The 12,710-nt window shown below is 36.5% G+C and overlaps 1 protein-coding gene across 1 annotated transcript; it reads left to right on the top strand.

Annotated features, from left to right (window-relative positions):
* Positions 1 to 1,529: 1,529 nt before the first annotated feature.
* Positions 1,530 to 11,334, top strand: elovl4a (ELOVL fatty acid elongase 4a). The gene is made up of 7 exons (XM_030157188.1): positions 1,530 to 1,769; positions 2,648 to 2,729; positions 3,709 to 3,896; positions 5,255 to 5,335; positions 5,837 to 6,008; positions 8,903 to 9,030; positions 9,132 to 11,334. The coding sequence occupies exons 2-7, from the start codon at positions 2,663 to 2,665 to the stop codon at positions 9,450 to 9,452; spliced, it is 957 nt and encodes a 318-aa protein (XP_030013048.1). The 5' UTR covers positions 1,530 to 1,769; positions 2,648 to 2,662; the 3' UTR covers positions 9,453 to 11,334.
* Positions 11,335 to 12,710: the final 1,376 nt, after the last annotated feature.

Raw genomic sequence — 12,710 nt, 5'->3', positions numbered from 1 at the left:
CTCAAACCTTTTACAGTGGAGTACCCCCTGAAATATACCTTTTAAGCCATGTACCCCCAACTCTCGCTTCAGCATTTTTGATTGAAAAAGATTAGGTAAAATTTGTTCCTGTGCCAAAGATGTCTGCTTATATTTTCAAAACTTTGTAAACAAACAACATATATTTAACAATAACATATAAAAAAACTTTTTTAAAGTAAATTGAGTGTGCAGAATATAAACTGAAAAGTGCCCCCTTTCATTCATGAGAAAAATAAATAAATTGGTCATTTTTTTTAACCCATAAAGACCCAAACATCCACCGTTGACCAAAAGCATCTACTGATCTAAACTGTTGATCCACTAATCCTATCAATACATGTAAATAATTGGTGTAAAATACAATTTGTCATCTTTTCATGGTCATATGACACATTTGGACGTTCAGAGGCCCCGTAGTTACCGTGGAAACACAGCCATCTTCTACAACACTGATTCACCAGTAAAACCCATGGAGTTGGATCAGTGACAGTGGATGGAGACACTGGGTTTATTAATGAGAATTTTTTTTTAAAAAAAAAAGTTACTTTTTCTTCATTTTTTTTCTGTTTTGATACAATAACCTTTGACTTCAGTCTGAGCTTTTATGAACATCTACATGATCAGTCAATTAAACATAGGAGAATAAATAATTTCCACTGGAAAAAAATAATCAATTCAGATGATAATACAATAATAAAAGGTAATAAATCACTTATGAAAGGTTAAATAGAGAGAAAAATTCATTTGGGAACTGCCACAAAAGTCACACTAGGTTAATAAATGAACCTTTCATTGACAAAAAATAATTACTTAGCCACTCAAATGAACTCATTTTGAAAGATAAAAAAATAGAAATGTTTTAAAATGTTACCAAAGCTTAAACAAGATGACAGACAATAAAACTATTATATGAATGTATTTATTATGTTTAAATTTCAGCATTAATTCTCATTATTTATTTTGTATTAAAATAAGATAAGATAAGATAAGATAAGATAAGATAAGATATTCCTTTATTGATCCCACAATGGGGGAATTCACAGTGTTGTCAGCAACAAACATACACATACACGTAAAACAGTCATATAAATTTGAATAAAAAAGTGTTTAAAAGGAGAGTGCAAATACGGTTTGATATGAATATAGTGCAAATGGTTATAAATATAAAAAAATATATATAAATACGGATTTGAATATATACAGATTTGGACAGGTGCGGTTTTAGATATATAAATATGGTGCCTATAGACAGTGATGCATATAGACAGTGATAGACAAAATAAATGAAATGGAGGGAGGGAGGTACAGTAGATGATAACTTATTTAATTTAAAATCAACTACCCCCTGGGCTTCTTCCAAGTACCCCTGGGGGTTCGTATACCCTACTTTCGGAACCCCATGATAGATCATTTTTACGCATGTATTTTTTTTTATTTTTTTGTTTTATTTTTTTTTTATTTTGAAGGGTTGATCGGAAGTCCAGTCCGTGTTGTGGTTGTCATGACGTGGTGCTGGTGGATCAGAGGAGAAATTTCCTTGAACCAGACGCGCAGTGGAGGCTATGGTCCCCTGACGAGAAATCCGTCCCATCGCCGTTCATTCAGCGGCCCAGTAAATCCACACTGGACACGAAGGAACTGATCCATTTATAGAAAACCTCATCAGTCGATTACAAAGCGAGATAGCTCACAGTGTATGACCTTGCATTGAAAGTCATCATAGACGGATTTCTGAAAGCAGCGTTACGGTAAGGTAATAAGCATCTTATACGCACGACATCCAAACCACATCCTATGGATCTGTACGTTTCCAGTGCGCATCCTTTAGGAGAGCATCTATCTTTACTCCTGTTTTCCAGATCTAGAACGGAAAAAATTTATAGATTTAGAGAAATATATATATATATATTTATAGCTATAGTGTTGATGAAGCCTATTTGCAGGCCGGGCTGTGTGCCGCAGAATGCAGATTCGCTCCTCAAATGAATGAAACACCATGTTGTAAATGTTGGATCATAGACGGAGTCATTTATATGTGTTCAGGGTTCATTCAAAAGGAGGATGGATTGTTCGTTGTAAAGGGTGTTTGTTCGGGGTGTGCGTGCAGGGCTGTATGGCAGATGCTGCTGCAGAGCCTGATCCGCTCCGGGCTGGAGAGAGGGGGGCGTCATGTTTTTAGGATCATTAAATAACACCGTATGTGCGCGCCGCCGCTTATCCATCTATGCGTCAGTCTGGCTCTATTGGAGGTGACCCATTTCAATGGAAAAGTGGGCCACCAGGAAATCCCACCCAATATAAGATCCACCAGGTTGGATGGTGGTCGTGCTCAAGCCAAAAATCTGCTGACACATGCGCTCTGCCGCCCGGTGCGCCCTGCCTTTGTGCGCAATGAAGCCTTTGGCCCATCTATCACGGCCTCATGGGGCCTCAGACTCCTATAGACTCACACCCAGCCCTCTGTTGACTTAGAGTAGTTTCCGGTAGGGCCTCCTGTTATTAAAGATGAATGCTATTAACCATTCCAAATACAAGAATTTAACAGTGTGTTCCATGTATGGTGTCATATTTGTTTACTTACCACATATGGTCTCAGTGGATAACATATTTCTATTTTATATTTCAGGTTATTACCACAGACATGGAGATTGTAACACATCTGATTAATGACACCATAGAGTTCTACAAATGGACCCTAACTATTGCAGGTAATATTTTTGTGTATGTGGTGTGCCTGAAAGTGAGCTTGAGATGTGTTTTACACACACTAATGTATCTCTAAATACACATTTTTATTGTGCCTTTACTCTCCGTGGTAATAATCTCCAAGGTTTGGATGAATGATGTAAGAATAATGTAATGGAAAATCAAAGTAATGGTGCTTCAATAAGATGTGAAGAGTTGAAGTTGCACCGTAGTTGAACAGTGTGTGTGTGTGTGTGTGTGACAGAGGATGTTGTAAGTGACTGAAATTTCCTCTTTACTACTTTCTTTAAACTTGCAAACTTGAAACAAATGCTCCAGAAAATGTGAGAAGAGAACTTGTTTTATTGTTTCTAGGTACGTGTTGGAGTAAAATTAACTACTAGCATTTTTTACCCTAGAATTCTATGTAAATATATTGTCATTCAGAGCATTTATTTGGGAAACTGGTTAAGCTAACAAGAAATGCAGTGTATTCAGACCTTGACTACTGCAAAGAAAGGTGACTCATGTTCATTATTAAGCACAACACTAATGTTTTAATGCAGGAGGAGTTCAGAAATCAGTATTTGGTGGAACAACCCTGATTTTCAGTCACAGATTTCATGTGTCTTGGCATGCTCTCTGCTTGTTTTTCACATTGCTGTTGGGTGTTTTATGCCTCTCTTGGCGTAGAAATGAAAGCAGCTCAGCTTTGTCTGATGCCTTGTGACAGTCCACCCTCCTCTTGGTTATATTCCAGAGGTTTTTTTTTTAAACATATTCAGGTCTAGAAATTGACGAGCTATCCAGAGCTATTCTCTCAAAGTCACATATGCTATTAAACCTGGAGGCTGAGCTCCAGACAGATCAGCTGGAGACCTGTACTCCAGTTCAGAGTCTGTTTGACCTGCACTTCCCTTCAAAAAACTGACACTGAACCCACACAGTGCAGGTGAACGTGGAGAGTAGTTATGTAATGCTATAAGAACATCTGTCCCACAGACAAGCGAGTGGAGAAATGGCCTCTGATGGACAACCCCCTGCCCACGCTGGCCATCAGCACCTCCTACCTGCTGTTCCTCTGGCTGGGACCCAAATACATGAAGAACAGAGAGCCTTTCCAGCTCCGCAAAACACTCATTGTCTACAACTTCAGCATGGTCTTCCTCAACTTCTTCATCTTCAAAGAGGTAGGTTACTCATAGGCTAGGTGTTAGTGTTTACATACATGTGTGAGAAAATTACAGTGAATGAGTTTCAGTTTTTTTTTTTGTTTGTTTGTACAGTTTAAAGCTACAGGGACAGTATATTAAACCCAGTGTGCATCTTTTTTGCTTTAAAAATATAATAATTACTCGGCCTGGCATGTTTTTTGACATGCATATACTTCACTACAAATTCTGAGAAATATGTAATTGAGTCACTATAATGGTATATTTCATGTATGCTATTTCTAAATTAGCATTATCCATTAGCATTATTACCCTGCCCCCTGAAGAGGAGGCAAGGGGTATTCTTTTTAGTTCGGTTTGTTTGTTAACACTCTAGCAGCAAAACTATTGGCTGAATTTTTACCAAATTTGGTTAACAGATTGCCAGTGACCCACAATAGATGCCATTGCGTTTTGGGAACAGTAGGTCAAAGTTAACATTTTTTATGAATTTTTAAATCTCTTTTTTTCCCATTTACTTATAATGGGTGAAATTTCACATGTCTGTAGCAGCAAAACTGTTGGTTGAATTCATGCCAAATTTGGTTTATAGATTGCCAGTGACCCACAATAGATGTGATTACATTCTGGGAAAAGTAGGTCAAATTTCACATTTTTTATGCATTTTTAAAATCTTTTTTCTTCTCCCATTTCCTTATACTGGGCAAAATTTCATATGTCTATAAAAACATCAATTTTTTTTCAATTTGCTTCAAATTTGGCACATACTAAGAGGCAATTGATATGCTGACATCATACGCATATACGTGATGACATCAGCTGGATCGATGCCAAAATAAGATACAATATGTGCGAGGGGTGGGGTTTGTTGTCCCTGGCACCACTTGTTAACATATGTTAAGTCTTTTATTGTGAATACATGATGGATCTTCAATGAGCAGGCTTTAACATCTATGTTTTACTATTGTTTTAAGTGATATTTTTGTGAATGTGCAATACTTACATACATGTAATGATGCTCAAAACCCATTGAAATCCACTGAAATAGGAGCTACAGTACAATAATAATAATAATAATAATAATAATAATAATAATAATGATAATAATAATAATAATAATAATAATAATAATAATAATAATAATAATAATAATAAAGATAAAATAACATAGAGACAGATCCAGGGTGTAAATGGGTGTAACTGGAATAGGTTGAAGTGGTTCAGAAAATGGATGGATAGTTGGATGAATGGTTACACACGTGATTGTCTTGTAATCATGACTTTAAATTAATTTTAAATGAGTCATGTGTGTCCTGTCAAACTGTGATAATGCATCCGGCGATTAAATAAAGGTGTTCTGTTTTCATGTTTTTCAGCTTTTCATGGCGGCACGAGCAGCAAGCTACAGTTACATCTGTCAACCAGTGGATTATTCTAACGACCCCAATGAAGTCAGAGTGAGTACTTTCCTCTGAAGTGGTTTGTGGACTCATATAGTCACATTAAACACATGTCGTTACATTTAATCAATGATGGAAAATTTACCTTAAGTCATTTAACCTAAGTGGCCCTCTTACGTAACTTGATCTGCTTTTACTGACATGTGTCGCAGATAAATGATCTCATTTAACTGTAGTCCTCTAATGATTAAGAAAAAAAATGTTTGTGTTTGCCAGCAAAGCTTCACTCTTAGTGGTTTTAGAAACACGATCGGCTTCAGCTGTTATCAGAAAGCAGGAGCAACGATCATGGAGGGTGTTGGGTTTCACCAGCCTTTCTAACACTCCATGACGTAGTGACACATGAAGCAGGAGTCGCTCGGTATCAAGTCACCCTGAGGTTAAAATGTTACAAGATAGAACGGAATAGATAGGCGTATACATGGCACTACAGTATATATCTTATTGTCTGTGCTTCTGTATTAGCTTTAATCCTCATTTCCTGTGTGTCCTCATAAGGTGGCAGGAGCTCTGTGGTGGTATTTCGTTTCTAAGGGGATTGAATACCTGGACACAGTGTTTTTCATCCTGAGGAAAAAATTCAACCAGGTTACCTTCCTGCACGTCTACCACCACTGCACCATGTTCACGCTCTGGTGGATCGGCATAAAGTGGGTGGCAGGAGGACAGTGTGAGTACTTCATGCAGCACTAGGTTTTAATAGTATGACTGTAAAAGTTCACAGAAATGAAGTCTCAGCCTTGAAGCTCTAATAATTCAGCTTCCTATGAGGAAAACCACAGGGCTACTCAGTGCAGACCAGTTGTTTATATTAGCACAATAAAGTAATTATGCATGTCATTGGTGATAATTAAGTAAACACACATTTGTAAAGACAGAGAAACCAAGAGCTTAAAAACTCACTATTTCCATTTCCACTTCCATCTTGTATCAATAGTGCAGCGGTGTCAAACTCATTTTAGTTCAGGGGCCACATTAAGCCAAATTTGATCTGAAGTGGGTCGGACCAGTGAAACAATAACATAATATATAAATAATGTCAACTTCAAACTTTTCTGTATGTTTTAGAGCAAAAAAAGTAAAATTATGCGATGAAAATGTTTACATCTACCAACTACCCTTTTGAACAATGTGAATGACATGAACAAACTGAAATTTCTTAAGAAAACTAGGTGTAATTTTAACAATATTGTGTCTCAGTTTATCATTTACACATGTACATTACAACTTACAGATCACAGTGGGTCAACAAAAACACAAAACATTTAATAACAGGTAGAATATTGGTAAACTTGCACTTCAGACATTTCAAAATGTTCATATTTGTTCAGGTTATTCGCGTTTTTGTGAAATGATAGTTTATTTTAGTATAAATACAGTAAAATGACATGAAAGTGTTTTCATTTACAAAGAGAAAAAACTGGAGTTGTGTGTATTTATAGGTTATTTTGATAGTATTTTACTGATCTGACCCACTTGAGATTAAATTGGTCTGTATGTGGAACCTGAACTAAAATGATTAATATCTTCAGTGAATTTCACAAATTCATCCCAGGGGCCAGACTGGACCCTTTGGTGGGCTGGATTTGCCCCCCGGGCCCCATGTTTGAGACCTCTGCAATAGAGTCTATAAATGAATACAGTATGTACAGTCACCAAAAAACAACAGTAATAATGTCAAATGTAAATAAATCAACATAGAGAACCTGTAAATATCCCTTTCATTTACTTAACCCTGTAATTTAATGTTATCTGCTGTTATGCATTTTGTCTTTATAGCCTTATATTTTGTACCATTCACTCTTGAAATTCAAATTTGTGTATGTCCCTTTTTGCTTTAAGTGATATATGAGACTACAGTGCCAGTTATTTTATAGATATTATAGCTATTGTATTTATTTTGTCTAGTTTTTGCAGAGAAAAGCAGAAAATTGTGTGAATATCGATCACAATCCAAAGAAAATATAAAATAGGTACAACGTAGAAAAAGTCCATCACACATAAAACTATAACACATCATGTCATATCACTGCCAAACAAGATACAGATACGAATATTACATAAAAACAACTTTATAAGAAAATATATTTGGGTTATTCTAATGAATAAATACATGTAAAATGCTAATTAAAGGTGGCTATGATTACTAATCAAGATACTTTATCGCCACACATGCAAATGATTTTTTGTAGGTACTTTTCTTTCCACAGGGTATTCTGTGTATTTTCCCATGAAAACAGTCGTGTTAACAGATTTTACTGCTAGTTTAATTACTTTAGAAAGCTCTGACACACAAACGACACAATTAGTGTATATACATGCACTTTAAAATGACTAATATTGACTAAATAATAGTATTCTGAATTTGACCGGTGTATTCCACTTGGATATTCCAAATTAGGCCTTTTATTAAATGACCACTTTCTGATTCAGATGTGGGCTCAGCTGATATTCTGCTTTCATGAGGATTCTTGGGACCTGTACACGGTACATTCAGAATATGCACTGTAACTGGGATTTGAACAGCAGTTTGCAACACATGGCTGCTTATATTCATCCCACGCTGTGTAGTAAACAAATCACAGTTTAGAATGGCTGTTGCATCAGTTGTAAGTGTTTGTCCTCATGCATGGCTGTAAAAAAAGATCAGTCGTGTAGAATTCTAGAGCAATCACAACAAGGGTTTACGGCAAAAAAAAACTACGATTCTGGTTTGAAATTCCTTCATCGGTTATGACGTACTACACATTCCATGACTGACGATGTTTATAGGGGGTGTGTTACATTAAATAGAATAGACATGTAAACAAGAATATTAGAGGAATTTGAATTTTTAATAGCCATGTAAACTGCTTATACAGGATATTGTCTTTTTTTACTTTTAGAAGAAAAAAAATCATGAATATTAGTGTGCATGTAAACATAATCAATGTTAAAAGTGAGTATACTTTAAGACAGGGATTTGTTTTAGCCTGTAAATTTAAAAAAGTATGCACTGACCTCAAAACTCTACACAAAAAGTCTTGGCTTTGCTTGTTTTTTCATATGCAATCTGCATATTTGTTCAGGTAAAAGACTGCTTTATAACAGTCAGCACAGTTTTACATGTTTTAGTTAATAACCTACTATTTATTCAGAAATTACCACAAGTTGTGTGAGTGATTAGTCTGACATTTATGGGACTGGGCAACGTGTGCTTTTAGCATTTAATTATACTCATAACTTGTACTTGTATTTTCTTTTGCTGATATTTTATTTATTGTGTTATATTAAGTATTTTTAAGTGGACCTTGTGGAGTTCCCCCAACAATCCCCCAGTTGTGCAATCATTGGAAAATGTGTCTATTCTATTCTATTCTATTCTATTCTATTCTATTCTATTCTATTCTATTCTATTCTATTCTATTCTATTCTATTCCGTTCTGTTCCATTCTATTCTATTCTATTCTATTCTATTCTATTCTATTCTATTCTATTCTATTCTATTCTACGAGACCTACATTCATAACATAACTGTACTGTTTCTAAATGAATGTTAATGGTGATAATTTCTTCTCTTTGCAGCATTCTTTGGTGCACATATGAATGCAGCCATCCATGTTTTGATGTACCTGTACTATGGTCTGGCCTCCTGCGGACCTAAGATCCAAAAGTACCTGTGGTGGAAGAAGTACTTGACTATTATCCAGATGGTAAAATGTTTAATTCTGGTGTGATCGTAGTTAGTTTGATAAGAATCATGTTTTAAAAAGGTGCGAATGCTTATCTGTTCCTTTCTTCTCTTTTGTATTAGATCCAGTTCCACGTCACCATCGGCCACACGGCTTTGTCCCTCTACGTCAACTGCGACTTCCCCCACTGGATGCACTACTCCCTCATCTGCTACGCCATCACCTTCATCATCCTCTTCGGTAACTTCTATTACCAGACCTACCGCCGCCAGCAGCCCAGACGCGACACCTCCTCCTCCAAAGCCAACAAGGCCCTGTCTAACGGGACTCTCAATGGGCTCAGCAAGGCCGCCAACGGAGCAGTGGTGACGGGTAGCAAAGAGGAGAAGGCCCAGGAAAGTTCTGGAAGGAGGAAGAGGAAAGGAAGAGCCAAAAGAGATTAGGGGAAGGAGAGCGGTAGAGGTGAGGTAGGGCTCACAGGCCTTGCTTTGAGGTTGACTTGGTGAAAACATGAGGGACAATTTAACAAAGATATACATGGATGGATGTGTAATGGTGTGTTTTTTCAAGCCGTGGTCTGAGTTGTTGTAGATAAAATATGAGACAGACCTGCCTTGAGTGAGCTGTGAGAGAAAAAAAGAGGATTGTTCTGTCTGCAAGATGTGTCAAAGGTAATGCCTAAGGTGATCACAAATAACCTGAAATACAATAGTGTCTGGTTTGGGATAGATCTTAGTATTCCGTCTCTTTATTGTGGTGCCAAGTATTGTACATTTGGTTCAAAAAGTGGATCTCAGCTACTAAAAAACTGAGCCTGAAATGGAAATCATGGAGTTTTCCTTTACCGGGCCGATTTAGCATGCTGGGAAAGCTCCATTTAACGCACCTGAGCTGCTTAAAAAGATTATGTACAAACGTTGCAAGCAAACACTGCTGTACTGAGACAGGAATACACATCATAACACACGCACAGATATTTTACTTTATATATGAGCTCTTTTTTTTGTCGTTCACCTTTAGAGATATAAAACAGATGATAATGTACAGTATCTTGTCATATTCGTCCTCGTCCCAGCATCTTCATTCATGCTATTACTGATGTGAGGGAGACTTAAGTTTACAGTATGTTTTTTTAAGACACACATCTGCTTTTATCCACTTGGTGTGACTTATTTATACTTGTTTATTTAAGGATGTGAACCAGCTGCCACTCAACTGTGAGCTGCCATCCATTAGACCACAGTATCACTGAAAAGAAGCTAAATAAATCAATATCCAGTGGAAATACGGATATAAGAATAGGAAAAAAAAAAAAAAAACATATTTATAATCCTTTGAGACTTGGATCTGATTTATCCATCACTGGTTTAAGGTGGAATAATCATCAACTGTAGCTCACAGAGGACTATAAATGACATTTTCTATTTCTGTAAGAATACAGCCTGCAGGTTTTATATATCTTTACTTGTATGTCATGTGATGAAATGTAATGACTATTAATCACAGAAATGATGGATCTGATGATAATCTCGACATTTACCCTTCGTTGACAGAAAACGGTGGTTTTGTCTAAAATGTTTGCAGATGTTTGTCTTTTTATATCCTCTCTGACGTTGTCGTTTGTCTTACATGCTGGTAAATATATTGTGTGCCGAACAAAGAAGTGGTGATCTGGGTTCCCTTTGTGTTTATGGAGAATTCAGAGATGTCTTACAGCCAGTTCTTAAATCTACCTTCAGCACTACTGTCCTTTCAGTGAAATATCTTCCTGTAGTCAATCAGTTACCTTTTTCAGGCATAATCCATATCCTCCTCTAGCTGGAATGAGCTTGAATGTAAGTTTATCAAGGGGATAAACTTGGATTAAAAGAGGATAGAGGTTATGATTGATCTAAAACTTGAGATGGTTAACCTCTATGGAGTTATAGTGTGGTATATCACTTTGAAATATCCTGCTCTGCCTGTAGTATAGAGTATAAATCAATGGTGGGCTCTATATCTGCAATCCAGCTTTACGTCATTCGTCAACCAATGCATTATGATGTTATTTATAGGCTGTTATATTTATTCTTTTTTTTTTTTTGTAAATACCAATTGTTCATCCAGCTAAGAGTGATTGTCTATGTATTTGTGGTTTTTTTTTTTTTTTTTTTTTTTTTTTTGTGTTGTACATATTACATTGTGATATTTTGTACACGGCGCATTTGGGAACGTTCCCAGCTTGTTAGCTTGGACATTTAAAACGTCCATGTTGCTTCTGTGTTTTTTTTAAGTATCATAACTTTGAACTCCTCAAATTAAATTAAACTGAATGCCTGTATAAAATGTTGGCTTCCATTTCTGCTTTAATATGTGTCTCATAAAAATAGTACATGCAATTGCAGTTGGGCATTAATGGCAGGGTTTCAACACTAGGGGGCAGTGTGGTTACATTATAAAAATGAAGCATCACAATCAACATGTTCTTCAGTTCAATACCATCTACTGTAATTATGGAAATGAGTTTTCCTTCAGATAAGGAATTTTATCTGGTTTTATTATAGATAGTACAACATAATTTGAAAAGTTTTAAAGGACATTTCTAACCCAAACTTTAGCCTCATTTCCTGGTTATCTGTTTTGTCATGTATGATCAAATTTCATTTCACCCAAGGTCTGCTAAGTAGTTTTGGCAGCTTCTTCTGCAAAACTTTCTCACACACACGCACACACACGCACTTATACAAATCAAATGTACCCAGTTTTGTCCAAATTCGTCCAATTTGCTTAAACAAAACCAGATAAAGTAAAAATCATTGCACAAACCTGTGCCTCTCTTCCTAAGTAATAATTAGTTGTTTTATCTTCTTAAATGACATTAAATATTTCTAAAGTTTTTAGTGGTTTTTCTCAAACAATAACCTTTTCAAATGGCAAATAAGCATTCCAGTCAGCATAAATAGCAGCAGCAGGACCAAATGGGTGTCTCTAATAAGGGGCTGGGTCACGTCTGTCATGTTGTGAATCATATGTTGCTTTTTAATATAACAAAAAAAAAAAAAAAAAGCCACATACACATCTCTTGCCAACAGTTCTCTGAAAATACAATAAAACGCTCTGATTTTTTTGTTTTTACTTCACATCACTTTTTTTTTAAAATCATGACAGAATTCCTAACGTTTTGAGGACTTTAGACAAAGGTTTCCATGGTAACTGTATACAGCAGCTGTTCAACCCCCACCGTCACCACCCTCAAAAACCCCTCCCACCTCCACCCACTTACCCCCTCCTCCAGCATCTTCTCTTCTTGATTCATACTGGGGTGTACGAGACAAACGGCTCCAGTGCTATAAAGTATTTAACAGGGCTTTTCGTGCCTATATGTGTGTGTGCGTGTGGGTGGTTGGATTTGTAAGTGGAGGTTTTGTGTGTGTGTGTGCTTGTGTAATAGGTAGAACGATTGAGAAACACACTTGTATGTGTGTGTGTGCAACTCCCCTACAGAGTTTATGAGTGGGAGGCCTTCAACACGCAGCAGAGGGGCATTACATAGATGATGTTTGTGTTATTCTTCTGCCCAGAGCAATAATTTCACAACGAAAGAACTGAAAACTATGGCCTCGTGATCAGCAAACTTTCCTTTGGATGTTTGGCCTCATTTCCCATAACTGTTTCAACCCTTTCCACTCTGTTGCTTCTGGTTGACAGACATGTCTCCATGG

This window comes from Sphaeramia orbicularis, chromosome 16, assembly GCF_902148855.1.
Source record: "Sphaeramia orbicularis chromosome 16, fSphaOr1.1, whole genome shotgun sequence".
Taxonomy (NCBI): Eukaryota; Metazoa; Chordata; class Actinopteri; order Kurtiformes; family Apogonidae; genus Sphaeramia; species Sphaeramia orbicularis.
This window is presented reverse-complemented; position numbering and strand designations above follow the sequence as displayed.

Excerpts from the sequence above, each read along its gene's own strand:
- elovl4a (XM_030157188.1), top strand. The coding sequence starts at position 2,663 with ATGGAGATTGTAACACATCTGATTAATGACACCATAGAGTTCTACAAA. Across the intron at positions 2,730-3,708 it reads ATGGACCCTAACTATTGCAG|ACAAGCGAGTGGAGAAATGG; the intron begins GTAATATTTTTG and ends TCTGTCCCACAG. Across the intron at positions 9,031-9,131 it reads ACTTGACTATTATCCAGATG|ATCCAGTTCCACGTCACCAT; the intron begins GTAAAATGTTTA and ends CTTTTGTATTAG.